This window comes from Anser anser, assembly GCF_964211835.1.
Source record: "Anser anser genome assembly, chromosome: Z".
In the NCBI taxonomy this organism is placed as follows: domain Eukaryota; kingdom Metazoa; phylum Chordata; class Aves; order Anseriformes; family Anatidae; genus Anser; species Anser anser.
In genome coordinates, this window is record NC_139723.1 from 44464619 (window position 1) to 44492223 (window position 27605).

Below are 27605 nucleotides of genomic sequence, written 5' to 3' on the forward strand. Positions count from 1 at the left end.
CCGGTGCGCGACGTCATCAGCGCGCGCGGCGGCCGAGCCGGGTGTTTCCGCCCGCCGCTGAGGGAGCGGAGCGGAGCCGAGCGGGGTGGAGGCTTCGGTCAGGCTCCGGTGGTCCCGGCAGGTCCCGGCAGGTCCCGTCTGGTTCCGTCTGGTTCCGTCACAGCCGCGCGCGGGCACCCGGCCCCGGCCGACATGTCAGAGAGCGCCGAGAGCCCCGGGGGGCGCCGCAGCCCCCCGGGCTCCCCCGGGCAGGGGCAGGGGCCCGCCGAGCCGCGGATCATCAAGGTGACGGTGAAGACCCCCAAGGAGAAGGAGGAGTTCGCCGTGGCCGAGACCAGCAGCGTGCGGCAGGTCAGGGGCTGCGGCCGGGCCGGGCCGGGCCGGGGGCGAGGGCTTCGTCCTCCTTCGTCCCCCTCCTCCTCCTCCGCCTCCCCTCAGCGCCGGGGCCGCGGCCGGTTCTGTCAGCGAGCGCTGCCCCGCGGAGCTGGGAGCCGCGCGGAGCCGCCTCCGTGTCGGCCGCTGTCGCGATCTGCGGCTCGCTGCCTGGCGTTTTGGGGAAGTCTGGCCTCACGGGGTGCAGGCGTGCTGGGGCCCGGCTCGGGGCTTTGCCCGGCCGTGCCGCCCGGTAGCTGAAGCGCCAGGGTCTCCCTGGGCTTCTTGCGAAACCCCGGGCCCCTCGGTGCCTTTGGCACAGCAGGAGCGGTGACACCTGCTGAATCATCGACGCTGTTTCCTGCCATGCTGCTGTTTTCCTTGGAGGTTTTCCATGCGGCTATTGCTTGCGATTTCATGTGCTCGGGTTAGGAGGCTACCGATCTTAGAAGAGCTGCAGTCAGAGTGCAAGGCAGGTGTCTGTAAAGATAGGGTCTTCTGCTTGTGAAGGAGGTGGGCGTTGCTACGCTAAAACGCTCCAAAACGTGAAGCTCCCTGAAAGCGATTTAGAGCTGCTTTCATTTTCTATAGGGTTTGTTTGAAATGTACCCTGAACTGCCTTTGAACGTTATTTTTCTCGTGTGTAGTTGGTAACAGCAATCCAAAAACCGTTAACGTGTGTGAGAATGCCACCGATGTCTAGATAAAGTGCTTGATATTGTTCCGTATGGATGAGCCAATAGGCACTGTGTGGTTATCGGGGCAAAACAAAAGATGAACTAAACACTGCCGAGCATAAAGTGTAGTGCCAACACCTTGGCTGAATATCAGACTTTCGCTCCACCTAGTTGCTGTAAAGAGACAAAGTGATGTTTTTTTTCTTTGAAGTTTTTTTCCTCGATTCTGTTGTAGGTTGTTTTTTTTTTTTTTTTCTCCTCCTGTCAGCATTTGGCTTGTAAGAATCCCAAACGCAAATTTTATTGGGGCCTTCACTCCTGCTGCCAGAGGTGTTTCTCTCTTGTCTTCACTGGTCTTCTGGCAACCGCAGCGCTGCATGCTATCTGCCACTCCATCCGCAAGCTTAATCTAGGCGTTTCTCCCAAAGGTAAAATGGCTGTGTTTGCTTTTGATGTTGTCCACAGCTTTCCCAGAAATCTCAGCCTGAAAAAGGTACTTTGTTTCTCTCTTCTCACTGCATGTGTGAGCAGCATTAATGCAGTTGCTGTAAAGTTCTTTACATTTTTTTTTTTAAAGATTCGTATGCTGGATCCAACTAAAGGATCGTGTTTGTCCTGGAAAATAGTCTGATTGTGCGTATTTGGGTATTTCAGGAAGTATAAATACATTTACTTAAGGTGTGAATTTTGTAGGATGTCTTTGACAAGATTGTTTCAAATGTGAATGCCAGTTGGGGTGCTAGGTTTCTGTGGAGGGCAATTGTCTCAAAAACTGAAATAGTTAGACAAGCTAGCGAGAACATAAATTCTTACAGAAAACAGATGTACGTTTTCAAGTGATTGACAGAACATGCTGCTTGAAACATCCTCGTTGTCAACATGTCTTGAACTAAACATTGTACGGCAGCTCTGTCAGATACACAGATTAGATTCACAGTTATGTCTTTGTTCCCATGAAATAGGATTGTCCGTGGGGGTCCACTGTTTGCTGTGAGTCCTAGACGGTGCCCCAACCAGCACTGAAAAGTGCACTGCCCACTAGTGAGGAGTATCGTGCTGTTTTTCTTAAACCGTAATCATAGACTGTTGTTAATAATAAGCGTCAGCAGTAAGCGCGATGCTTCTAGAGTCAGCCCTGAAAACAGGTTAGTCTCAGATACAGAACAAGTTGAACATCTGTTCAAATGTGCCTGGGATCGGTGTTTGTTTGTTGTTACGGATGGGCCATCTAGGTCTACCATATTTGCAAGAGGAAGAAAAAAAAGTGCTAAACTCATACAGCAAAATAAAAGCTATTCAGTGGCATATTTCTATAGCTGACATTATGACTTAGCGAGTTATTTGTTGGCTACTTTTAGACCACTGCCAGGATAAAACAATAAAACTCCTTTTTTTTTTTTTTTGAGATAAATACTTAGAGTTATTGGGGCCAAACTTGGTGCTACACAATATCCTCGGTTGGAAGGGAGGGGCCTCTGAGAATCACCAAGTCCAACTCCTAGCTCCACACAGGGCATCCTAAGAGTTAAGCCATGTATCTAAGAGCATTGTTCAAAGGCTTCTTGAACTCCTGCAGGCTCGGTGCTGTGACCACTGCCCTGGGGAGCCTGTTACAGCACCCAAGCACCCTCTCGGTGAAGAACCTTTTCCTAACACCCAGCTTGGAGCAACTTTAAGCCTTTCCCTTGTATTCTGTCAGAGAGAAGAGGCTAGCGTCTCCATCTCTGCTCCCCCTCGTGAAGCTGTAGGCAGCAATAGGGGGGTCACCCCTCTGCCTTCTGCAAGCTGAACACATCAAGTATTCTCAGCTGCTTCCCTGAAGTCACGACCTCTCAACCCTTTACCATCTTTGTTGCTTTCCTTTGGACACCTCTAATAGTTTAATATCCTTTTTATGTCATGGAGCCCCAAACTGCACACACTACTTGAGGTGAGGTGGCACCAGTGCTGAGTATAGTGGAACAATTGCTTATTTTCATGGAGTAGCCATACTGTGCTTACTGTACCTCAAGATGTGGTTGGCCCTCAGGGCCACCAGCACACATTGTTGACTCATATTGAGTTAAACCATGAATCAGAAGCCTACGTCCCTCCCTGCAGGCCCGTACTTCAGGTGTTTGTCCGCAGTCCTATATGTATATCTAGGATAGCTGCATCCCAGGTGCAGAGTCTAGAATTTGCTTTTGTTAAATTTCATGTGGTTGGTGATGCTCAGCGCTCTGATCTCTCAAGGTCTCTTTATGGCCTTTCTACCCTCAAGGGAGTCAACAGCTCCTCCTAACTTAGTATTGTCTGCAAACTTGAATAGTGTGTGCTCAACTCAATCTAAACCAGATTTGCAACTGTTCTAAGTCAGGGAGGATTTTTCCCATGTTGGAAGACCTCAGGAACACAGGAATTGCCATTGCTGATCCTGTATTGTGCATCCACAACAGACAGTAAGCAGTTTAGAACGAAAAATAACTTTCAAGTGCAAAGCTGCTCTAGGAGGTTAGTTAATTGCAAGTGCCACACATCTGTCTCTGTTTTTTTTTCCTTCTGTAACTATTAGTGCTGAGCACGTTTGCTCAGTGTAAAGACAAGGACCGAATATTTCCTTTCTTGACTGTGTATGATAATGAATTTGCAGGCCTATAGAGTGCTTTGCGCCAAGATTTCTGTTATGTAGGTGAAAATGAATACTTGTGAGCCTGATGACTTTGAGTTCCCATTCACTTGAGCTCAGTAAAACTGTTTGTCCTCTTTTTTTTTTTTCTCCTTTGGTTTATTTTGTGAGTTCACGGCAATAAAATCTTTACAGTTCTTTGCTTAGCAGAGTTGATTTAACAGTGTGTTTTGTTAAAGCACATATACAAAGAGAAGGCGTAGTCACATTATGGACTGCTCACATGCTAATGCGAATGACTTCAGTGGTTTGAGTGATGCGGTGTTGGAACTAGGTATATGAAAAACAATTTGACTTCATTGTTTACTCTCTCTTCACCACAGGGCAATATTAGAAGAGCAAAAGCTTGCTGAGATTTGCGTTGGACTACTTGGAATGCTAAGTGGTGAAATGTGCATCGAACCTTGTTCGAGGTTTTATTATTGGTTCATTCATTGGTTCAGAATTGCTATCCACTAATGTGTATGCAGACTGCAAGATGGGAAGATGGGCAGAATACAGTTTTCAATAGTAGCATGTTTATCAGCTTGTGGTTTTTTTAAAACTAATTGAACACAAATGTTGTGCTCTCTGCTCTACACTCAGCTATAAATTAAAAAACAAACAAAAAACTGTCCTGAATTATATGTGTTAATGTATACATCCTGTTGGGAGTCTGCTTCTGGACAAGTGGAGATCTCACGAAGTTGTATTCTGTGATTAAAACTTAGGTAAAATTTATGGTCGAAACATGAGATACATAAATCCAGTATTTCAGATCTGTGCCTGCTGCTACTCAGAGTCTCAAATTGGCCATGTTCTGCTTACAAAGATCACACAGGTGTAAATGTGTTAAGGGGAGCATTGTGTAATTGGGTAGTGGAACATCTTTCCCAATTTACATAAGCTTTTAACATTTGATACAATGTTTTCTTTCATAAGCACAGCTTAATCTCCGTTCTTGCAACGTAATCCAGTTCTGTCTTTGTAGTCAGGGGTTACTGAATGGTGCAACCAGAAGAAGATACCACATATGTTATATACTGTTCTTTCACAGTATCGTGATCTAGATTTCTGTTGTCATTCAAGACACTTGAGTATATAAATTGTTCAGCACCAAAGCTGAAGCGTTGTCCTTTCCATTGTTTTGTGTCTTGCTCCATTGAAACATGTTATTGATGTGTCTGTGTGACTCTGTGAACTTTTCCATATACTGATTATTCATGATCTTTAAGGTCCCTTCCAATCCAAACCATTCTCTGAGTTTGTTTCTGACTTGTTTTTCCTACCCCTCCGAGTTTGGAAATGTGATTAAAGTTGGTTTAGAACAATGTCAGGCTGCTGTGGTGGGCTGCCATGTCCCACCACGTGTTCTCTCACTCTCCCACCTCAGCAGGACACGGGAAGAAAGCACAATGAAAAAAAACCCACAACTTGTCCCTGTGCTTATCTCAACCCACATCACTGACCAATTACTGTTGTGTCAAAGCAGACTTGGCTCAGGGAAGATAGCGTATTGCCAGTTGCACAGAGCAGTGAGAACTAGGAGCAAACTAAAAACACCTTCCCCCTCCACCCACCCTCTTCTACCTCCTCCCCCTGAGTTTTGCACGGTAACCGGGAATGGGGGCTGCGGTCAGTCCCTGATGCTTTGTCCCTGCTGCTCCTTCAAGGTCACTCCCTGCCCCTGCTCCATGTGGGGTCCCTCCCACGGGATGCCGTCCTTCCCGAACTGAGCCTGCGGGGGCTGCCCACAGGCAGCAGCTCTTCAAGAACTGCTCCCACACGGCTCCGTACCACGGGGCCCATCCCCCAGGAGCAAACTGCTCCAGCACGGGTCCCCCACGGGTGGGCGGCAGCTCCCCCCAGACCCCCTGCTCCTGCATGGGCTCCTCTCCACAGGCTGCAGCTCTGGCCCGGGGCCTGCTCCTTCGGGGGCTCTCCATGGGCTGCAGCCTCCTCCAGGCCACCTCCACCTGCTCCTCCGGGGGCTCCTCCACGGGCTGCAGCGTGGAGATCTGCTCCGTGTGGGACCCGTGGGCTGCAGGGGGACAGCCTGCTCCACCAGGGGCCGCTCCCTGCACAGGCCGCAGGGGAACTGCTGCTGCCTACCTGGAGCACCTCCTGCCCTCCTGCTGCACTGACCTTGGGGGCTGCAGGGCTGTTCCTTACACATTTTCTCACTCTTCTCTCCCAGCTGCTGTTGCATGGCAGATTTTTTTTCCCTTTCTTCAGTCTGCTTTCCGAGAGGCCCAACCAGCATTGCTCCCTGGCTCAGCTCTGGCCGGCAGCAGGTCCCTTTTGGAGCTGGCTGGAGCTGGCTTTGACCTGACATGGTTTAGCTGTTGGGCTCTGCTCACAGAGGCCACCCCTGCAGCCCTCCCACCTAACTCAGCCTTGCCATGTAAATCCGATACTGCTGCTATTTGGTAGAACAGAAACCTTAAGAAGAAGGTATGTTGTCTTTCCTGACAGTTGACTTAGTTAACTGGTGTTTCTGACTTTCATTTATGATACTTAGCAAGTGTTTTCTGATAAATGATTGGCAGAATACTATGAAGTATTTTGTGTGCAGATACCTTTATGCAGAATACATTTCATTTTGATAATTTTATTTTTAAGCTATCCATGTCAAATAGTGCTGGCCTTCCTCCTGTGGTTTTCTGTGGGTTTGTTCTGCAGTCATCAGTCATCCTTTGCTTTGGAGTAGGGAGCATGGAGTTGTAAAAGATTCTCCTGTGTACTGTTTGAAATTGTCAAAACCAGAGAAAATCTTAATGGATTAATTAATACCTGTTGTAGAGGTAACATCATAAGATGTTCTATATATTTCAGAGCCCAGTCAGCATCTGAATGTAGTGACTATAAAGCTTGGCGATTGTTGTGGTTTAACCCGGCTGGCAGCTAAACACCATACAGCTGTTCGCTCACCCTCCCCCCTCCCTCTCTGGGATGGGGGAGAGAAACGGGAAAGTGAAGCCGGTGAGTTGAGATAAAGACAGTTTATTAAGACAGGAATATAATAATAACAATAATAGTGATAATGATAATAGTATTAATAATAATAATGTGTAAGAAAACAAGTGATGCACAATGCAATTGCTCACCACCCGCTGACCAATGCCCAGCCTATCCCCGAGCAGCCGGCCCCCCACCCTGGGTAGCCACCCCTATATATTGTTTAGCATGACATCAGATGGTATGGAATACCCCTTTGGCCAGTTTGGGTCAGCTGTCCTGGGTCTGTCCCCTCCCAGCTCCTGCTGCACCCCCAGCCTGCCCACTGGCAGGACAGAGCGAGAAGCTGAAAAGTCCTTGGCCTGGTGTAAACACTGCTCTGCAGCAATTAAAACATCAGCATGTTATCAGCGCTCTTCTCATCCTAATCCAAAACATAGCACCCTACCAGCTACTAGGAGGAAAAATTAACTCTGTCCTAACTGGAACCAGGACAGCGATGTAGGAAGGTCACTACCAGTGGGAGTAAGGTTTGGTCAAAATTTTGAGAATTGGGGATTACATGGTTACGTGGAGAAAAAAACTGGTTTTAGACTTCTTGATGCTGATGGGGTTAATAGCTCCTTATGCCTGACAGACTTAGCCATCATGTCTGTCATTCACTCATGTTTTATGTTCTGTATCATATTAAATTTAAAGCGTGCTTAAGTCAAATAATTTAAAGATATTTACCTGTGTGGTCGAATGAGTAATGATTCTACTGGCAGTAACTCACACGGCAGTTTTTCCTCAGGAAAAATAAAAGTTGCCTGAGCTCTTTGCAGTGAAGTTGAAAAGTAAGACATCTTAAGCTGTCCCTTGTAAAAAAAAAAAAGGAACTATAGGGTAAGCTCTCAAAAAGCAGCTCTACTGCACGAATCGCAGTTTATCTGTAGTCCTTTTACGCCCTTTTCCAGTCTCACTGACTTGCTAGAGAACAGTTTTGTTCTGCTGAAAGTACCATGGCTTCCATCAGTAGGTTGCAGAGCTCTTTTGTGGAGATGGCAGGTGCTGCTGATCATTTATCTGAAGTCATTGCACAAAGAAACAGAGTGGCTTGCTGAGGATTGCCTGGAAGAGAGAGAACTGGCTCTAACATGAGTCCTGGGTATTTCCACTAGATTGCACTGCCCCGGTTTTCCTTTCTGGACTTGTTTGGCTTGTAAACTTGTCAAGAATCTGAATTTGTTCCTCAGAATGACTTTTTTGTCAGTTTGATTTGGTGGAAGAATTTGAGGCAATAATTTGATTGTGAAACTAACACATGTAATTGACGAGGGCATGGGCAGATAGTAACTTTCCATCAAGTCACAACAGACAGAAAAGAGTTGTGTAGAAGTGCGATTTTGGGTGCACTTTCCAGCTCTGCTTTGTCCGCTACAAGCAGCGGGCTCTGCCAAATGTGCTTTGCTGTCCGTAACCACGAATACTTGTCCCCCTTCCGGTATAGTGTCCAAGAGTCGTGCAATGAAAACTCCCTTTTCGTCAATACCCTTTCATTCACAGTCATAAGATCACCAGATATGATTCATCAGGACAGGAGACCGTGGCTATCAGCAGCTGCATTGCCGTGAGTGTATTTGGTTCTTCTGGCTCCTCATCATGGGTTCGGTGTACGTGTAGCCACTAATTCTGTTGTACAAAAAGCAATCTGTATATAACAGGGCTGTTATTTGAGGGACTGCTGGGAGTCTAAATTGCAGTTCTGCCGTGTAGATGCAAACCTTTTCTTCCTTGTTACCCGTTAACAAGCTCAGAACAGTTTGGTTTGGGAAGAGTGCAACTTTTGCTTTTTTATTGTTATCCAGATAAAGTTGTAGCTTAGTATTTTCAAAGCAGTTGCAGTTTTCTGGAGCCTCTTATACATGGGTTTTCAGCGGTAATTGGATGTTAGTTCCCTGAGGCCTCTTTCAGACTGTTACTGTAATTTAATTTTTCAATATGTTGCATTAAGTCAAGGTTGAGAGGATTTGAATTTTTTTTCCATTGATCTGTTTTCTTCCTTTTATAGTTTTTACACAGTGTTTTCTGGAGGGAGTGGGTAGCTCCATTGTTGCTGTTTTTGATGGCAGAGAGTGAGTCAGCAGAAAGCTTTTGAATCATAATGTAGTAACACATCAAAATACGGTTTGCATTTTTTGGTCTTTACTTTGCCTGGAATACTAATTTTTAAGGGGACCTTCCTAGACAAACTTGTCAGATGATGGGAGGTTAGTAGGTTAAAGTGTAAAGTATGGATGTGCTCTGCAAAGTGACTGTGCAGAACAGTCTCTTTTAGTCAGCTGTTGTAGTTCCTGTGTATTCAGATGCATGGGCTTTGTTCAGTGAAAAAATATTTACTATAACTAGTTCATGTAGGAATTATGCAACTTGGATTATTTTCATGCTGGTTCAGGGCTGGACGTCAACAGAGTGGTGTTCACCTGAATGTTGAAAAAACCTTGAGGGGGGCAGTCAAGCTGAGAGGTGTAACAGAAGGCCTAAAGTGACTTGTGGAGTCTGTTTCTGTGAGAGCGTGGAACAAAAGAGCAGAGTTTTGTTAGCTGAGCACTGGGCTGAATTTTACTGAAAGTAGTGTGACTTGAACGATATTAGGTATAGAAATTGAGACTGTAAACAAGGAGTGCTGCTTATAAAAAAAAAAAAAGTTTAATCCTCTAAATGTAGAAAATCATATTGCTCTTGTCCTTTAAAGAAAAAATAATAGAAACAAGGTAAAACAGTAACACAGACCAGGTGCTTCAACATGACTAGCTTTAGATCTGCTCTAATTCATGTCAAATCTACAAGTTGCTGTATTTTGACGAGTGTGTGACCTTCAGTCAATTCACTCTAGTTAAGAAGGCTTTCTGTTGTTTTTTTTTTTTTTTTTCCCCTCCTTGGGAAAGCCAGGGCTCTGTCTTGATGTTAGTCTTGTGTTTCAGTCTGTTCACTGTTTCTTTCTACTGTTCCTCTAACAATGTTGTCTAAAGTTGATGTCACTTTTTACCTTATTTTTATTGTATTTGTTACTTTCTGTTGTATTTGCTGCACAATGAGCTAGTTTCTGTGAGCATGCTAGGTATTAGGTATGGTGAGTCATTATTTATGCCTAATATTATAGTGAAGGAAAACTTTGTTTTGAACTGAATTTTTGAACAGTAAATCGAGTTGGCTGAAGCCATTGTTTGCAGTGCGACATGCTGATGAAAAGGAAGTCAGCACTGTAGAACTGCACTCAAACACTCATTGCTTCTTGCCAGCTGATGAGACTTTGGACTCCTCCACTCTTGCTTTTCCCAGGTGACAAAGTATTTTAAAGCAATAACTGTAGCTTACTGATAGTATTACTTAGTTCAATTGTACAAATAGAAAGTGTAATAAATCTCAAAGTTTATTTTCTTATATCTGCCTAAGTATGTCTCATCATCATCTCATTTCCTTTACTCCCTTTTCTGTTGGTTGTGTATGTTTAATTTGAGATACTGAGGTGGTACATACTGGATTGACCCCAGGGAAAATGAAATTGACAGAGGTGCCTTTGCTGGTCACATCTGGGAGCTTCCAGAGTTTACTCCTATGGTCTTTCACTACCATAGTGCTGTAGCACAATATCTGCCAAATTATTTGTTGCATGTTAGAGTGGTGAGGAGTCCTATCAAAACTGCGCAGGCAGGATCTGTGGGAATAAAGCAATTGCCAGCCATTTTTCTTGTCCCTACACTGTCTGAATTGAAAGAAACTTTTGTGTTTCCACCTTTATGGTGGGGGAATGGTCTTGTAGCAGTGAGAGTTGCTTGCCCACAGGGGGTGGGAGAAAGTTCTCTGTTCCATCCTCCCTGACTTTATTTCACAGCTCAAACAGTAGCTATGTGCATCATCACAGAGTGGTTTGGGTGGGAAGGGACCTTATGGATCACCCAGTTCCAAGCCCCTGCCATGGGCAGGGACACTTCCCACCAGACCAGGCTGCCCAAAGCCCCATCCAGCCTGGCCTTGAACACCTCCCCCCCCCCCCCCCCCCCCGCCCACCCGCAGTTATTAGGCTGTTAATGTCAGTAGGCCTCAGTTAACTGAAATTCGCTCAGTACTCATGATAGATGCGTTATCCTGGCTGGAAGGTGATCCCTTGTGAGTTTTGATCATGCACATACATTGCTGTAGAGGTTCCTTTGTGGTCCTGGTACGCAGGCTTTTGCATTCATGTCTTACAGTAATGTTTTTGCAGGTCATCTAATCAGCTTCACATGGTAGTAGGGAAAAGGAAGTGCATAGCCTTTGATGCCTATATACCAGTAATATTAGACACCATGTGGTTATGGTCTACAAAAGGCATCTTGTTTCCTTGACCTCGTGGGTAAATAGCTGCTGCTAGAAACAGGCGACGGGGCTTGGTTTAAGGTAAAGTAATATAAATACCGTTTATACTACAGCATCAGCTTTCTGGTGGCGGTTAAGTTGTGGGTCTCCCTGTTACAGCATCTTGTGAACATATGATAGTAAATGGGTTTAGGTAATGACGTTACTTTTTGGTCTGGCATAATATCTTTATTCTTCTGCATTAGCTGTGTACCAAACTGTGAGTATTTCTGCTGTTTTTATGTTGCTCTGGAATGTGTGCTCTCAGGACTAATTAACCAAAAGAAAGCAGAATAGGAAGCAACTGCCTAAGTCATTGCTCTGCAGAAAAGGGCCTAGAGTTTATACCTGTTAAATAGTCAGCACTGTTATTTTCATATATGGGTTTCTTTTTCTTACAAATGGAAATACAGTATGCAAGGCATGGAGTTCATCCTGTTATCCTAGCAAGGGTGGATAAGAATGCATGTGGAATATTGTGACCACTTTTGAGTCTTACCCATACAATATGACCAGATTTGAAAATTCAGAGTGGAGAGAATTATTGGATTAGAAAACACTGCCCTCAAGGAAAGGTTCTTAGGAGAAGAACAATCTGTTTGCATTGGCTGTGGTGGGCAGGACAATGAAGAAACAGGAGAGTAAAGCACTGGAGTAGGTTTCTTGGAAGAAAGATAGCAGAGCCTGTCGCTGTGGGCCTCTGAGAACAGGCTAGATAGATAAACATGTCAGTAATGGGTCAGGTAAGTGACCCAGTTGGGAAGGAATGGACTGGAATTTTCTGGAATACTTGCAGGTCTAAATATTACCAGCATGAAATCTGATTTAAAAGTTCTTTCCATAAGAACCAGAATTAACTCTGTGTGAGCAGACTTAAATAACCAAGGACTATCTCCTATCCGTATACAGAGGCCTTTTATCTCTATTGTGTCTCAGCCTTTTTCTTTTTTTGCATCTGTTTTTTCCTCTTCCTGTACAATAAGCCCCTTCAATTAGAAACTCTCCTTCAAAGTATAATGCTGTGGATTTTTTTTTCCAGTCCTACCAATTATAAAATGCAATTTGTATCTCATTGCAAGATTAATATTTGGATTTTCTAAAGAATTGAGAATTCCTAGAATGCTTGGAATTTTTCATTTCAAGCAGTATGATCAGTTTAATTTTAAAATGTTAAATAGGGTGACCTTGCGGAGGTCTTCCTAACTGCCTAGGATACCTTTAAAATAATTAGTCTACTGACTAGTCTTGTTTAAGAATTTGCCAGGCTTTGCTATAATGGAGTCTTGCCTTAATGTTTTTCCTGGATATTTCCCACTTTACTTTTTGTGATTTTTCTTTCTCTGAGAGTGCTTTTCTGTAGAAAAATAAAATCTCAGTCAGAACTCAGTCAAAGCATGACATAGTTATTACTGGTTAAGAAGGCAGGAAGGCATACAGCAGGTTTCCATGTTCAGTGGTGCTGATGAGGTTCCAGGTCAGCTGAAGTATATGGTCATTCACCATGGCCTGGGCTGGAACTCTATTTCATGTAGCTATGTCATTCAACAACGAGAAAGCATTGTCACCTGAGAAGTATCTTTTGCCTGTGCGGAAAAGTGTGCTGGTTTTGGTTTGTGGAAGGCAGCAAAACTGTCTGAGAGGGTACTTCTTCGGTTAATTCCAGCAAAAGTGTAGACAGATTCATTCTGTTGTGACTTTGCATCCTCAGTCTGTCAGCAAATACATGTATCTAAAGAAAATCGTGTAAGTATATATTAGTTTATGTATGCTGCTATGTAATTGTAGATGTGATTATATAAAACTACCTATAGGCATATGCATGGTACGTATCAGTAGTACATATACTAGTATACATTGTCATGGATGTGTGCCTGTTTGAAGCCACAATGGAGTGTCTTTAAGTGGAATCAGATTTTTTGTTATTGTCAGCTATATAAATAGCAGTCTGTGAAACACTAACTGTGAAACACTTTCATCTTTGTTACATGGAAGAGGAATGACGTGATTGCCCATCTTTGGAAAAAAAGGTTGAGTGAACTTAAGGAAGTGTTTCTTAAATGTGTGAAGCAGAAGATGCAGAACAAGTGCATTAGTACAATAAACTTGAACAAAGTAGCTTGTCCTTTAAATTACTAAGAAATTTAGCAGTTTGGTATTCAGTTATGTAACAGTACATTTTTTTGTTTGTTTAGTTTAAGGAGGAAATCTCTAAGCGTTTCAAGTCCCACACCGATCAGCTTGTATTGATATTTGCTGGAAAAATTTTAAAAGATCAAGATACTTTGACTCAGCATGGGATTCATGATGGACTCACTGTTCACCTGGTTATCAAAACACAAAACAGGTAACTACTTATTGATAAACAGTCTTCTATTTACCTTTAAGACGTAAAAATATTCTTAATTTTTGATGAGACAGCTTTCTGTGTGGCAAAACTAGATCTGACTAAACCACTGAGTCAGCTTTTTAGCACAGTTGGTGCAAAATAAGTGTGAAGTTACAGTGCTCTTTTCTTAGGCTTGCCTTGTGTTTTGATTGGATTCGTGTTTCTAAATTGAAGTCTCTTGTTTTTGTTTTTTAACATTGGTAACTTTTTCAACTTTGCCAAGTGTTGGCTGTGTTTTTGCTCTGTAGTTCTCTTAGATATCAGCTTTAACTGACCATAAGTGTCTGTTGTGCACTTTTCCTTTTCACACTTAAAAATGTGGTGAATTCTTACTACTTTGGTAAAAACAAGTAAAGAAAATTCTTGAGAGAGAGCTACTTTAATGGAACTAATTTATCTGGATGAGCAGACAGACTTTGCTTGAGATGTTTTGTTTTGGTGAGACTACTTCTAAATGATGGTGAGAAAGATGCATCAAGTTGAGCTATGCCATCTGCACATTATTTCTTGTGAAATGCCCTGAAGGAAAAGAGTTGACTGAAAATTCTTTTGGCAGGTAGGGTAATGTAACCCTCATTTGAATCTAGCTCTCAGAGTTAATAGCATGCTCACTGTGCTAGCCTGAAAGTGTTTTTGCTTCTGTTCTACTTAAGTCTCCCTTGTCTGTAGCGAGGATCATCTGTGGGAAAAGATCAGATGTTGGAGGAAGGAGCGTGAAACTAGTAAGGAGAAAGCTTATGCTTTGTAGGCTTCACCAGGTCACAAACATTACCGTTACATTCAGGCACCTGTCAAAAGCAGTGTCTGAAATTAAGGTCTCATGACCATCCCAATTTTGTATACAGTATCAGCTAATACTGTAATTTTGTGCTCCATGTACCTGAACTAGTATTCTAATGTTGTTGTGACTTTTTTTTTAACTGAACTCTTGAGTGTGGTTTCATAAGAGGTTTCATTTGAGAGGTTTCATGAGCCCATAGTCAGTGAAACCAGGATTCCTTGAATTGCCAGCACAGTGAAAATCCTCTTTCAGATAGTTCAGGATGATGTTATACTTTCTCTTTCTTCTTCTTACTGAAATACTTGGATTTTTGCTGTACTCCAAAGCAAGACCCTTACACTTGTCTGTGTGGCCTGGCAAGTGCCGATTTTCAGCCACAAGTATCAGAACTGAATTGCTTCAAACCCTTTTACACATGCCATATACCTTTCTCTCAACTGTTACTGCTACTGTTGATGCCATGTAACTGAACAAACAAAAGTTCTCTTCCAAAAATAGATCTCAAAAAGATCATCTTTTCTCTTGTAAACAATATTGCATGTGTAGCTTTCAAGTAGGAACCCTCATATATATTTATCAACCAGGATTGGTTAGGGACATTTTATTACAAAGTGCTAGTGTTTACAAAACACATCTTTTCTTTTCTTTTTTTTTTTTTGAATAATTCAGGCTTCCAGTATAGTCTTCTAATTTGGCCAATACAGTTTCAAAGTAGCAGTGATTAGCAATGGGTAGTGAAGATGCACTGAAGTTCTGAATGCAACTGTTACGAGCAAACACCATTTTAGGTCCTGACAAGAGGAAACATAATGGTAAAGCAGGTTTAAAAGATGTGTGCTTTAAAGGATTTTCAGTCAAAGGCTTGAGGCTGAAAGACTTCAGACCTAAAGCACTATCTTGAGAGTATATACCCCCAATTTCAAAACAGAAGCACACTGAAATGAAGTTTTGAGTCTTGTCCAATTTTCTCTCCTGCTATGAGATCTCTTGACAGTTACATGGAGAAGTAGATTTGTTTCTCAAAATAGCTTCTCAGTTGAAGAATGAAGGAAGATTTTTTTTTTTACCTTTTGCTTACAGAGAAAAGATTTGTGTGTTTTCTTGAACAAAGGAAACCAAATAGCTTCATTAGAAAGTTCATATTCAGTGTAACCAATTTTGCAGTTTATGATCTTCATCACTGAAGTTACAGCTGCTTGGCTGATGGAAGTAGTCTTGTGTTAAAAGGTGGCGGTTGCTGTTAATGCTTGTTTTTCTCAGGAGCCCAGAATTTCACCCACCTTATGTCGAAGCCAAGTATTCAGGTATTCCCTTTCCCAGATCATTAGCTTGTATCTCAAAGGTTCCCTCTAGAATGGGTTTTCATTCAGCAGATTGTGTGTGTGTTTTGATGGACCCAGAAGTCTATTATTAGAGTGCAAATTAAAACAGGCAAAACTGAATTCATAGGAATGATTATGGACTTAAGTTATAGGACAACTGTTAGATCTTGTGGACTCAAATTAATTTTCCTTCATAATTGGAATATCAATAGGAACTTGAATGAGGTTATTAGGTCCCATGTCAGCTGAAACATTCATGAGTCAGCATGCTAGGTTTTATTTGCCATTTACAAGAATGCTGGTCAAAATCAGCAGGATGTACTAGCAGGTGGAGTATTTACACTGTAATGTCGATGACTTGCAAAATGTGCAAAGTATTTCATTTTCCCCTTGGGTTCTGTCAGATGTGACATTTAGCTGGAATCAGAGCTCTTAAATATTCTAGGGAGGCCTCTGGACCTGAGTCATCTCTCAGACTTGGGCGGGGGGGGGGTGTTGGTTTTTTATTTTTGATTTTTGTTTTGTCTTTGCTTTATTGAAACAAGAATAGAATTTTATTGTACCAGAAAGGCACTGAGATGAACTGAACTGTAAAATTTAACATAACGTAATCCTCATATCTTTGTGTGAGATTGGAGTGAATAGTTTCTCAGAGTTATTTTACACTGTGATTTTTAATAATAAGTACAGGTATTTATCAAATTGTTTGAACCAGATAGGGGAACTGATTTGTGCTTAGAACTAGCCTCTTTTCTCTGAGTAGATAGCAGGTTAGCTTTAAATGAGCTCAGTTCCATGATCTCTTTCATCCCGTGGCAGCACCTAGGCGTATGCCTCTGCTATAGACAGGTGTGATGAATATATGAATTGGGCAGCTGTTTTTACCCTGTTCTTAGTCTGAAATTTTATTGAGATTCTGATATTTGTCTTGTAATGAAATAAAATGCTAATTGAATTTCACATTTTGTAAGGCATCCTATTAAATATGTGACATGGAATAAATTAGATTTTGCTAGTCTTTATTTCTTTAAGCCCCAGGCATGTAATTGGTACTGTCTGAGGGCTAGTGTTATTGTAGAATAAGGCCAAGGATTCCTAAAGGAAGGTAAGGACTGAGAAAGCAATATGTTGTTAAGTGTCCCGGGGATTGCAGAAGAAGGTGGTAATGGCTGCAGGTGGGCAAAGGCCCATTCATTTTCATAATGTTAGAAACTACTGTTGTGAAGAACAGATGATGTTGCTGATGTCTGAGAAGAATTTATTATAGGAAGCCATCTAGAGGTCTGTGATTTCTGAGAAGTTATCAAAGTGAAATTTAAGATTCTCAAGAACGATGACACTGTTCCTGTATTTAATGACATTATTTAAATAACCTTGCTAAACTTATTATTTTAAAATTTCTTTTAGATCACAAGACCACACAGCTCAACAAACAAATACCACTGGCACTACTGCTACCACATCAACATCAAGCAGTAGTACCTCAACAACAGCTTCGACAAATAGTAACCCTTTTGGCTTAGGTAAGAACGTTTTGTTAGGTATCATGGTAGATATCTTCCCTTGGATTCAGATAATTGTCACTGAAGCTTTATTCTATAGTAAACAGGACTTTAAAAAACCAAACCAACAAACAAACAAAAACAGATTACAAATATCTATGATGTGGGTTTTAGAAGGGGCTGTAGTCAAGGGTTGTTTCACCTTCAGTAGTAAGGTCTCACTGATGTTGTATTCTGGCATTATGGGTAACAAAACTTTTCCAGTGCATCCTGCTCCTTAAAAGTGTATCTTTATTGGCATGAAGAGGATGTCGTTGAAGTTGTATCTGTTACGTGAAGCCAAGGTCTGGAACAGAAGCAGCAAAATCCTGCTAAATTTATAATTCATTGTTTGTTAGTTTCAACCTTCACTTTCAAGAAAAAAGGCTGCAGTCTGTTGATTTTTAAAATACTGTGTATTTCTATAATAATAATTTTTTTATTCATGGTTTTTCATCTCATGCTTTTTAAACAAACCAGAATTGAAAAAGCTAACTGTTAGGCAAGTGCTTTTTAGGTGTAAACAGTTCTTTAGACTAGTATCTTCTAAAAATGTGAATTTTCTGTTCAGACTCAGCAAAGGAAGAAAATGAAAAGCATTATTAGCTCCTGGTGCAGCAGTAAAAAGAAGAGCCCAACTTTTAATTCGAATAGGGAATGTGTGTCGTATTAGGAGGTCTCTTGGTTGTATCGTAAACGAGGAGATGGAGAAATGATTATTACAAATGCACTGGAATATGTTAGAGGGGAAAACTCCAAAGGCCTCAAACAAGTTATATTTCAATGCAATTCGATCATTTTTCAGGTGTCTTGTTAATTAAAGAAGCAAATTAAGTGGATCACTCTCTATCAGGCTCATGGGCTGTTGCATTTATTTTGAAGTGTGGGATATGTTCAAGTATTTTGCATTTAGAAAGAACCATGGTTGTGTTTAAAAGTATACCAGAAACTGAAAGTTCAATTACATTTTTTCCTCCCCTAAAGGTGGCCTTGGAGGTTTGGCAGGTCTGAGTAGCCTGGGTTTAAATACATCAAACTTTTCAGAGTTGCAAAGTCAGATGCAGCGGCAACTTATGTCCAACCCAGAAATGATGGTTCAGATAATGGAAAACCCATTCGTTCAGAGCATGCTTTCAAATCCTGACCTGATGAGGCAGTTAATTATGGCTAACCCTCAAATGCAGCAACTGATACAGAGAAATCCGGAAATCAGTCATATGCTGAATAATCCAGATATAATGCGACAGGTATGTAGAAAGATCTTTGTAAGTTCATGATGTTTCATTATTGTGTAACTGAATGACATAGCAAGAATAGACATTAGTAACTGAGATACTGCCAAATGCTGACGTTTTCACTTTAGAATGGATTTCTTATTAATACAGATTAAACGTTCCACTTCCTTAGACACTAGAACTTGCTAGAAACCCTGCAATGATGCAGGAAATGATGCGAAACCAAGACCGAGCCTTGAGCAACCTTGAAAGTATACCAGGTGGATACAATGCTTTGCGACGTATGTACACAGATATTCAGGAGCCAATGTTGAATGCAGCACAGGAACAGGTGAGAAAAGATTACAAATGCCTCTGAGGGAAAATATTTTTCCAAAATGAAAGAATATAAACAATGTAACTTTTCAAGTGTGTACTTGGCAAAGCATTTCTATAAGCTTGAATTCACGATGTAGCATCTTCTCTCTTCAGAGGAAAGATGTTCACAAATTCTGTGCCTTTCTGAAACTGAAGAAATACAGATAATGTTTTGTGGGTCCAAGAAGCTATTTTAAAGTTAATGAATTTCTATATTAAATTACCACAAAAGTCTAAATTGCTTTACTACTTTGACTTGTAAAATTATGAGGTCTAGGAAAATTTTAATGGCCTATTTAGTAAGTTGGAACCTAAGATGGGAAGAGAAAAAGGTTTGAAGTTGGAAACTGCTATATAGGAGACGGTCTTACTGTAATCAAAATACTAGTGTAGTAGAAACACTGCTTTCTGAAAAAAATGGGATTTTTTTTGAGATGCTAGTGTTTTTTAATGTTGGAGTCTTAAGAGTACTTACAATGAATTACTTTAGGTTGGTGAGTATAACTAATCAAGAGCCATGAACATTTATCTTCATGTTTTAAATTTGGAAAGGTAACCTGCCATTTATAGTGGACTTTAAACAGTTGGCTTTTGTAGATGATACGTTTGCTTTTCCTTCCTCTGTAGTTTGGAGGTAACCCATTTGCTTCTTTAGTAAGCAATGCATCATCAGGAGGGGACAGTCAGCCATCTCGTACAGAAAATAGAGATCCTTTACCAAATCCCTGGGCTCCTCAGTCCAGTTCTCAGAGTTCCACGACAAATACCAGCACCAGCGGTGAGAGTGGTGGCAGTAGTACTGTTGGAAATAGCACCTCTGGCAGTATGGGACAGAGCTCAACCATACCAAATTTGGGACCTGGACTAGGAGGTGTGTCTATTATTGTAGTTATATATATTTACAAATACTGCAGAATTTGGTGGAATGATTCTTTTATTAGAAAGATTTGGATTCAAAGTTTTTATTCCTGTTTGTTTTAGTAGAACATTTGACTAGTGTCAAAGTCCTCTGTACAAAAACAAACATGAAAAGTAAACTAAAAGTGATAATACATGGGTATTGCCTTAAAATAACGAAGGTGGGGAATCTCTAGATGAGTGCTAGTATTTTTCTTGTTTGGAGACAAACAGGAAAACAGCTAATAATTTAAATGCCTGGTGGGACTGCTTGTTGGATGCAGCCTTTTTCTTAACATGTTTCTAGGATGCATCTGTGTAAGCAAAACCACACGGAATTACATTTCAGTGACTAAAACTTGTAGAAAACAAGTGGTCGAATCCTGGTTTTAATTAGTCTAATTCATTTGATGTGGTGTTTACAAAGTGTCCTTGTACTTTTTTTTTTTTTAAGCTGGTATGTTCAACACACCAGGAATGCAGAGCTTATTACAGCAGATAACAGAAAACCCACAACTGATGCAGAACATGTTGTCTGCACCCTATATGAGAAGCATGATGCAGTCATTAAGCCAGAATCCTGATCTTGCAGTACAGGTAAATGCATCTTATGTAGTAACATGTGCATTTAAGTTTCTTTTTTCCTTTTTTTCCCAGTTGAATCTGTGATAGTTATGTATTGACCAAATGATTCAGCAGTTGTCTGCAGTGAATGGCACAGTTCTTGAAGTGTGTCAGTGTCTAGCTCAATGAGATTATTACCTGGTTACCTTTAACAATCCGTTGCAGTGAGTTTCTTCAATTTGTAGTTGAAATCTGCCAGGCATTCTTTTGAAGTAACTTATAAGTTTGTGTATGTTGTGTACAGCCCTAAACTTGTGACCTAGCTTAAGAGACAGTTAAATAAAACAAATTAAGGAGTTACAGTATATAGATCTGCTAGCAAATAAATACCAGCACTAGTCTGAGAGAAGTGAAGGGGGAGGTGTTGATGCCAGTTTTAGGTGTTATTCTGGTTTTATTTTCTTACCTGTGACCCTTGCTTGCTATAAAAGTACAGATACTGCTGTTCTGTGAATGGTACAGAAGTGGTTTCAAATTTTACTTTGAGCAGTAATATCCAAAGTCAAATGCTGAACTTACAGAACAGAAATAACTTTATCTAAGGAATACTTGGAAATACTTGGAAAATATACCTGACTTTTTGCAGATGATGTTTACAAAGAAACTGTGTCATTTAAATGTGTAGTGGACACTGAGCAGAAAAGGATTGTCTTGTGATAAAGTTAGGTTGTCTTGCCAAGTATCCAGCAGTATTTTCGCTTAAAAAGGTTTAAAAAAAAAAAAAAAAAAGAATATACATCCCTACATCGTGTTCATGTTGGTGGTTTATAACAAGTTCTGGTCAAAGTAGTAGAAAGTGATTTTTCTGTGAGGTTATTTTCATAGATGATTATCATCCTCTCTATAATTCATATGTGGTAAGTAATTGTCTTAAAGCCCACTTGTTTCTACTGTTTGGTCTTTAACGTTAAACATTTTTGTCCCGTAGATGATGTTGAATAATCCTTTATTTGCTGGAAATCCTCAGCTTCAGGAACAAATGAGACAACAGCTTCCTACTTTCCTTCAGCAAGTAAGATGAGATACTAGCTAATAATAAATGTCACAACTCAGTGGGTGATTTTTTTTCAGTAAGCTGTTGTCCTTTCTTATTTGACTAAAAGACTGTTGCATACATTCTCATTAGCTCTAGACACTAGGTTAGTTTGCCACATGTTAGTTTGTCCCTGTAAATTGGAGTAAATAAATGCTTATTGCTAAGATCTTACTGCAAGCAGGCAGTGTTATGAGTAAAATTAATACACTCATGAATTACAGTAGCAAGTTCAGCGTTTAGAACAATTTAACTAGTTTCTTCTGACTACATGAATGGTTGTAGTGTTTCATATTGTCACTACTTTGTGATGACTTGGTATGTGAGAAGGTAATACCACGCTTGTATTTTGAAATCCACAAATAAATGCTAGTTAGCGAAGACACAGCAGGAATCATTTCTATGATTCTATGATTTCTGTGCCTTTGCTCTCTCTTTACATCAGTATCCACACCGTGTTTACAGTGTAGAGACAGCTGCTTCTCAGTCCTCACTATGTTGTGTCAGATGATCAATAGCATTAGCGGATGAACTAAACTGAAAAAATATCTGTGATCTCAGAATGTTGACGGTGTTGCAGTTCATACTTCCTCACTTGCCTGTTGGCATTATATGATGGGACTGGGGGACAGGAACCATAAAACGTTTCTGAGTATAATGGAAACGCATCTTTTGCAATAATGGGCAACTACCTGCAAAACTAGGAAAACTCACCTGTGAGGTACTCCACTGGCAGCTTTTATGAGTATTAACGAGAATTGCTGCTCAACAGCTGGAATTAGTAACAGTAGTAGAGATATGATCACCTAAGTGTTCTGAAAGTCATCAGGCCACCATTTTCTGTATAAACAACTCTGAATATTGGACAGTAATTCACAATTTATAGATTGTTTACTTAGAGTGATTGCAGCAGCTTACTCTGGGGGACCCAGAATGTTTTTAAAGACTTGGGTAGACTTTGCCAGCTATATGCTTAGTTATTCTCTGACTTTTGGCTATCACGAAGATAAAAATCCAAGAGATGAATGGAGAGTGTTAATAGATGGCTGTGTTTAAGTCTTGTTACACACCCATATTCCAGACAGACTTACTGCAATTCTGCTCTGGACCAGAGGAATTTTGACCGTAATATGTGCAGTTCTTTGTGAATCTAAAATGTTTTTGCAGCAGAAGGAATTTGGTCTAGTTGCCAAGTGAAGGCTGCTAAGATTAATCAGCCTATCTGCTGTTTGAATTACCTCTTCCTACTAAGACTGCCTCACTTGTGACTGAAACAAATAGCTTTTTACTTGTGGGTGGCATCTCTAAGCAGAGGTGAGCATAAGCCTGTAGTTTTAAATTTTTATCTAAAATAGTCTGGTTTCTGGACATTTCAGAAATCAAAAGGATTTGCCTTTTAAATTGTCTGTGGATGTGAAAGTCACCTCTTAGTTGAAGTCATAGTAGAGTGAGGGCTCTTTAATGCTATGCATTTGCTTGCTAGTGTGTTTTGTACTGTATGTATTAATATTTCTGTAGTTGGCAAGGGCATTACAAGTATCGACACATGCACAAGCTGTCATGATCTTACTGCTGTGGTCTGAATTTAGCTAGGAAAGGGAAATAAATCTTTTTATTAGATATCTTTTGGCTGAGTTTCATTGTATTCTGTGTTGTTGCTCACCAGTAGTGTGAAACAGGAGACTAACCCTAGAATGATGATGGACAAACACAATCCTATGGGTTTGAAAGGTGATAGCCTGCTAGAAGTAATGAAAAATACTTTTCCTGGTGTATTCCTTATTTGAAAGGCATCATCCATCTCTAGAGAGTTCATCGATGACCTTCAATGAAAGTTTTATCAAAAAAAATAATAAGATACCTGAAGGATTTCATGTAAATATTCAAATTTAAAGTTGAAAAACAACTTTGGAAAGAATGTCAGATTCTATAAAACATCTGTGATTAAAAAATAACATTGAACATCTGTATATGATTCAGTTACAAGTTTCTCTCCTTTTCTTAGATGCAGAATCCTGACACATTATCAGCTATGTCAAACCCTAGAGCAATGCAGGCTTTGCTACAGATTCAGCAGGGCTTGCAGACACTAGCAACAGAAGCACCAGGACTTATACCCGGGTGAGAATTGGTCTTGCAAGTTTAGACAAGAACTCCTCTCTTGCACTGTATTGTTCCTTCTTTTTACATGTAGAGATTTATCGCATATAAAGACTGGTTTTTTTAGTTTCACTAAACTTATTTTGGAATCTTTTCATGATTTTGTCTGTAGTGCATTTTTAAACAGTGATGGCTATGGTCTTTGTCTTAGTATGTTACTTAAATTGTTAGCCACTCTATATTTGGCAGTATTTTTACTTGGTTATTAAGTATAGGATCAGAAGAAACATTATAATTAAGCTTGTGCTTATTATTCAAGGTATTTCTTTCTGTCATTTGTGCAGATTTAATCCTGGTTTAGGTGGACTGGGAAGCACGGGAGCTCCTACAGGATCCACTGTATCTAGCTCTGTTCCCAGTGAAAATACAAGTCCAGCATCAGGATCTACTGAACCCAGTCACCAGCAGTTTGTCCAACAGATGTTGCAGGCACTAGCTGGTGCGAATACTCAGGTAATGTAGATCACTATATTCTTTTTTTTTAATTATTATTGCATTTTTCACTTCAAAACACTAAAAAGGAGTCTGAAAGTTGAAAGAAGAGCTCAGAATAATTATGGCCAAAAGAAAGCAGAAGAGGCTTAAAAGTGGTGTTGCAGCTGTGCAAGCAAATAATTGAAAAACATCAAATTTGAGTAAAAGTGTCCTCTGAACAGATATATTTTTTTATACGCTCATCTTCATACCCCTAAATTTCTAAAATGCCTGGAAAGATGCAAATTGAGGTGGTGAGGTTCATTGACAAATGAAAGGTCAGCTCAGGGAAGAGCTTAAGCTTACTGAAAACCATCATCTCTGTGCTTTTTGTCTGTATTGTTGTTACTCTGTAGCTGTGACTAAGTCTCTGTCCCAGGCTTTGGAACAGCCACACTCCATTATATTGGGGCCTGAATTTGTTGTATGCTTCATGGACATCCTGCACGTCCAGGCTGCAGTGCATCTTGTTATGCCGTCATGTCCTAGGCTACCGATGGAGAATTCTGCTTAGTTGTGTTTAGGGGAAGCAGGTGGTGGCAGAGATGATAGCAGTGAGGTGAATTTCTTCAGTGTCAGGTCTTTACTTTGTACTGGTTTGGAACCACATGTTTGGAGCCATTACTGATAGTAATTTCTTCATGGATGAAATTGTTGAATTGGAACAAAAATACAATTAGCAGTAGCTGCAATAATTTTGTTTAATATCTAAATTCTCATTGATTTCAAAAATTGTCGTCTTGGTGTTAGTCCAGCATGTTATTTTCATATAATTGTTCTAATTCAAAAATGCCTTTAAATTGAATTAGAAGAATTTTGCCACATATGCACAGGATCAATCTATAAAAGCTGTCAGTTTGCTTTATGCTGAAGCTTTCTAATAGTTAGAGTTCTGGTAACTTTAATCAACAAATACTTGTAACATTAAACAAGTTGATTTTTATACCAAGCAAAGAAAGCCTAATACATTCACCATTGCCAGCAGCACTATCATCAAAATCTTGCTGTCCAACATTGCTATATTGAACTGCTTTAAAAAAATCTATATATATCTTCTGTATATATGTGTGTATATATGTATATTATCTACCTATCTATAGTATGTATGTATAGCTACATATATGCATATATATTACACAGTATATAATATGAATATCTAAATAAAATATGCATAAAATCGGTATCTGTAGCTAATAATAAGAAATTATTCTTAGGATATAAATTTACCAAATTTAATTGTACTCCCTTTTTATCAAACAAGCAGCTTTTCCTGTAGTTCAAGAATGTCATGTAAGTGTAGATACTCTTCAAATAGAATGTATTTCAGTAGGGAATTTAACTCTTGTCATATTCTAGTTTCAGGAACTTGAAAAGGTTTAGGCTGATCTTAGTAAAGACAGGGAAAATTGCATGACCAACTATGCTTAAATCATGTACTTTGCCAAATATGTATTACGGTTTTATAGCTTAAAATTTTGTTCTTAGCAGTTACAAAATCCAGAAGTTAGATTCCAACAACAACTGGAGCAGCTGAGTGCAATGGGCTTTTTGAACCGTGAAGCAAACTTGCAAGCACTAATAGCAACGGGTGGAGACATCAATGCAGCTATTGAAAGGCTCCTGGGCTCTCAGCCTTCATAGCAGTGTTTCTTTAACTTGAAAAAATGTAATTTATTTTTGATAACACCTCTTAAATCTTTAAAATACTTGCTTTATTTCATTCTGACTCTTGGGATTGTCTCATTATAACTAAAATCAGTCTGATGCATTTTAAGGTGGAGTGCAGTAGTTTTCTTCAAACAGTGGGGATCAATGAATTTTCCCTAAGTTGTTGCATGCATCACACATCTTTCGTTTTGCATTATTTGTGATTTTTTGAAACAATATCAGCTTTCACAGTTGGGTGAACGGGTTTTGCCTCATCTGCAACTGTCCAATTTATTTACTACTTAAACATTAGCCTTCAGTAGTAATTTATGTAGAATACAAATTAAAAAGGAAACAAATTAAAGCTATAATTTGTGGGTACCAATACTGCTTATTGTGATTTCGGCATGTACTTTTTGCTAGCAAAATGCTGTAAGATTTATACCACTTGAGTAATCTACCATTTTTGCTTTAATTTGTATAAAGTATAAACACAGTATATATAATGGAAACAGCTCATTTCTAGAATTTACACATTGCAATATAATAAATTATAAGTAACCAAAAAAGCCAGAAAAAAAAAGTCGCAAAACATGTTTTCAGTGTAGAATCTTTCAGCCTATTTGGTAACCATCTCAGCAAAAAAAGCTTAGGCAAGTTCGTTTAAAATATACTAGAAGTACTGTTCTGGTTATCTCTTTAAGTCTAACTGTACAGAAACTTGGATTGTAACATTGTCTCAATATTCCTGAAGATTAACTGTAAATTACTTCAATCATTGTGCAAATTTAAGGGGTACTGCCCTGTGCTCTCAAACTGCTTCTAAGGCTTTTGGGTTTGTTCCACTGAGATTTTAACATGTATTGATTTGCAATTGGCAACATTAGATTTACACACTGTCGCGTGATACTCTAATTACTTCTAAACACCATGTAAAAATACTGTATATCTTTTGGGTTTTTATTGGTAGTTACCTCTGTTGTGAACAGGTAATAAATAAATTAAATCTTTAAGCATCTTGCCTCTGTGTGTTTGCATTGGATAATTTAGAATTCAGGATGACTGACTACCTTAATAGTTGGCCTTTGACCGTAAACTCTGAATATTTACCGATTTGGGGCTAAGATTTGTGAAGAATTCTCTTGAGTATGAAGTGGAGGGAAGAGGCTAAGGGGAATATGATACTGAAGACTACTACTTTAGATATAGTGGGGATTATGGAATAAAATATGCTGCTGGGTGTTACTGAATAGGATTTGCCTTAGTTGTGGATATTCTCACTGAATTTCTGTATTGCTTTTAATATTTAACTTGAACAGTCTTTTGATGGTAAGTATAAAAATCAGCTTGCTTAAAAATCATGGCTTGCAAATGGCTTAAAATTACCAGTTTTAACTCAGAGATGTTAATCAGTTTAATGAAACAAAACTATAACAGGATATAAAAGAGAAAAGTTGACCAAAGTGTGAAACTTTAAAACTTCTGAAAACTTAAAACTTTCAGCAAAGCAGTTTTGTTGGCAGTAACTGAATTGTATTCTTCACACAGAAGGGTTCACTGTCCAGTAACCTTGTCTCTTATTTTGCCAGTAAGTAGATTGATAAAATAATGCTGATGCACGCTACTGGGAAAAGTTCAAGAAAGTCTCTTGGTTGGCTGGCCTGTGCCTCTGGATCAAAGTCTCAGATCCAGCAGCACAGAGTAGTAAATAAGTAAATAGATTAAAATAGAATATCCTGGTAAGATAAGCTTTATATAATCAAAACCTATTCAAATACATCTAGTTTGGGTACAAAATTATTACTACTTTATTTTCTAGTCAATTATAATAAACCCATACGGGAACTAGTCTTCACAGTGACTTCTATTTCAGTGGGTAGCTTTCATTGCATTTGAGTAGAAGGCTATGACAGACAAGTCATGGCAAGTAGTTTCTGTAGAATAATTACTACCTGTTTACAATGACTTTCACAATAGCTGTTTGTTAGGATCTTCACAGTAACTAATCTGATTTCATGATACACTGTGCTTTACTGGGATCTTGCCTTAAAAAAGCGAGACCCCATGTCATTCAGAAGGTGGGTACTTTTACAAATACAATGTGTAGCATCCATAATTCT

The 27605-nt window shown here is 39.9% G+C and overlaps 1 protein-coding gene across 4 annotated transcripts; it reads left to right on the forward strand.

Moving 5' to 3' along the window:
• Nucleotides 1–26501, forward strand: UBQLN1 (ubiquilin 1). 4 transcript variants are annotated; one of them, XM_083816905.1, is made up of 11 exons: nucleotides 4–351; nucleotides 13221–13372; nucleotides 16925–17040; nucleotides 18043–18305; nucleotides 18466–18624; nucleotides 19278–19521; nucleotides 20002–20144; nucleotides 21100–21183; nucleotides 23210–23325; nucleotides 23649–23817; nucleotides 25327–26501. In XM_083816905.1, the coding sequence occupies exons 1-11, from the start codon at nucleotides 193–195 to the stop codon at nucleotides 25477–25479; spliced, it is 1758 nt and encodes a 585-aa protein (XP_083673031.1). In that variant the 5' UTR covers nucleotides 4–192; the 3' UTR covers nucleotides 25480–26501. The 4 variants fall into 4 exon arrangements, with proteins under 4 accessions (XP_083673033.1, XP_083673032.1, XP_083673031.1 ...); XM_083816904.1 differs by having other exon boundaries at nucleotides 5–351; nucleotides 25324–26501; XM_083816907.1 differs by lacking the exon at nucleotides 18466–18624 and having other exon boundaries at nucleotides 1–351.
• The last annotated feature ends 1104 nt before the right edge of the window (nucleotides 26502–27605 follow it).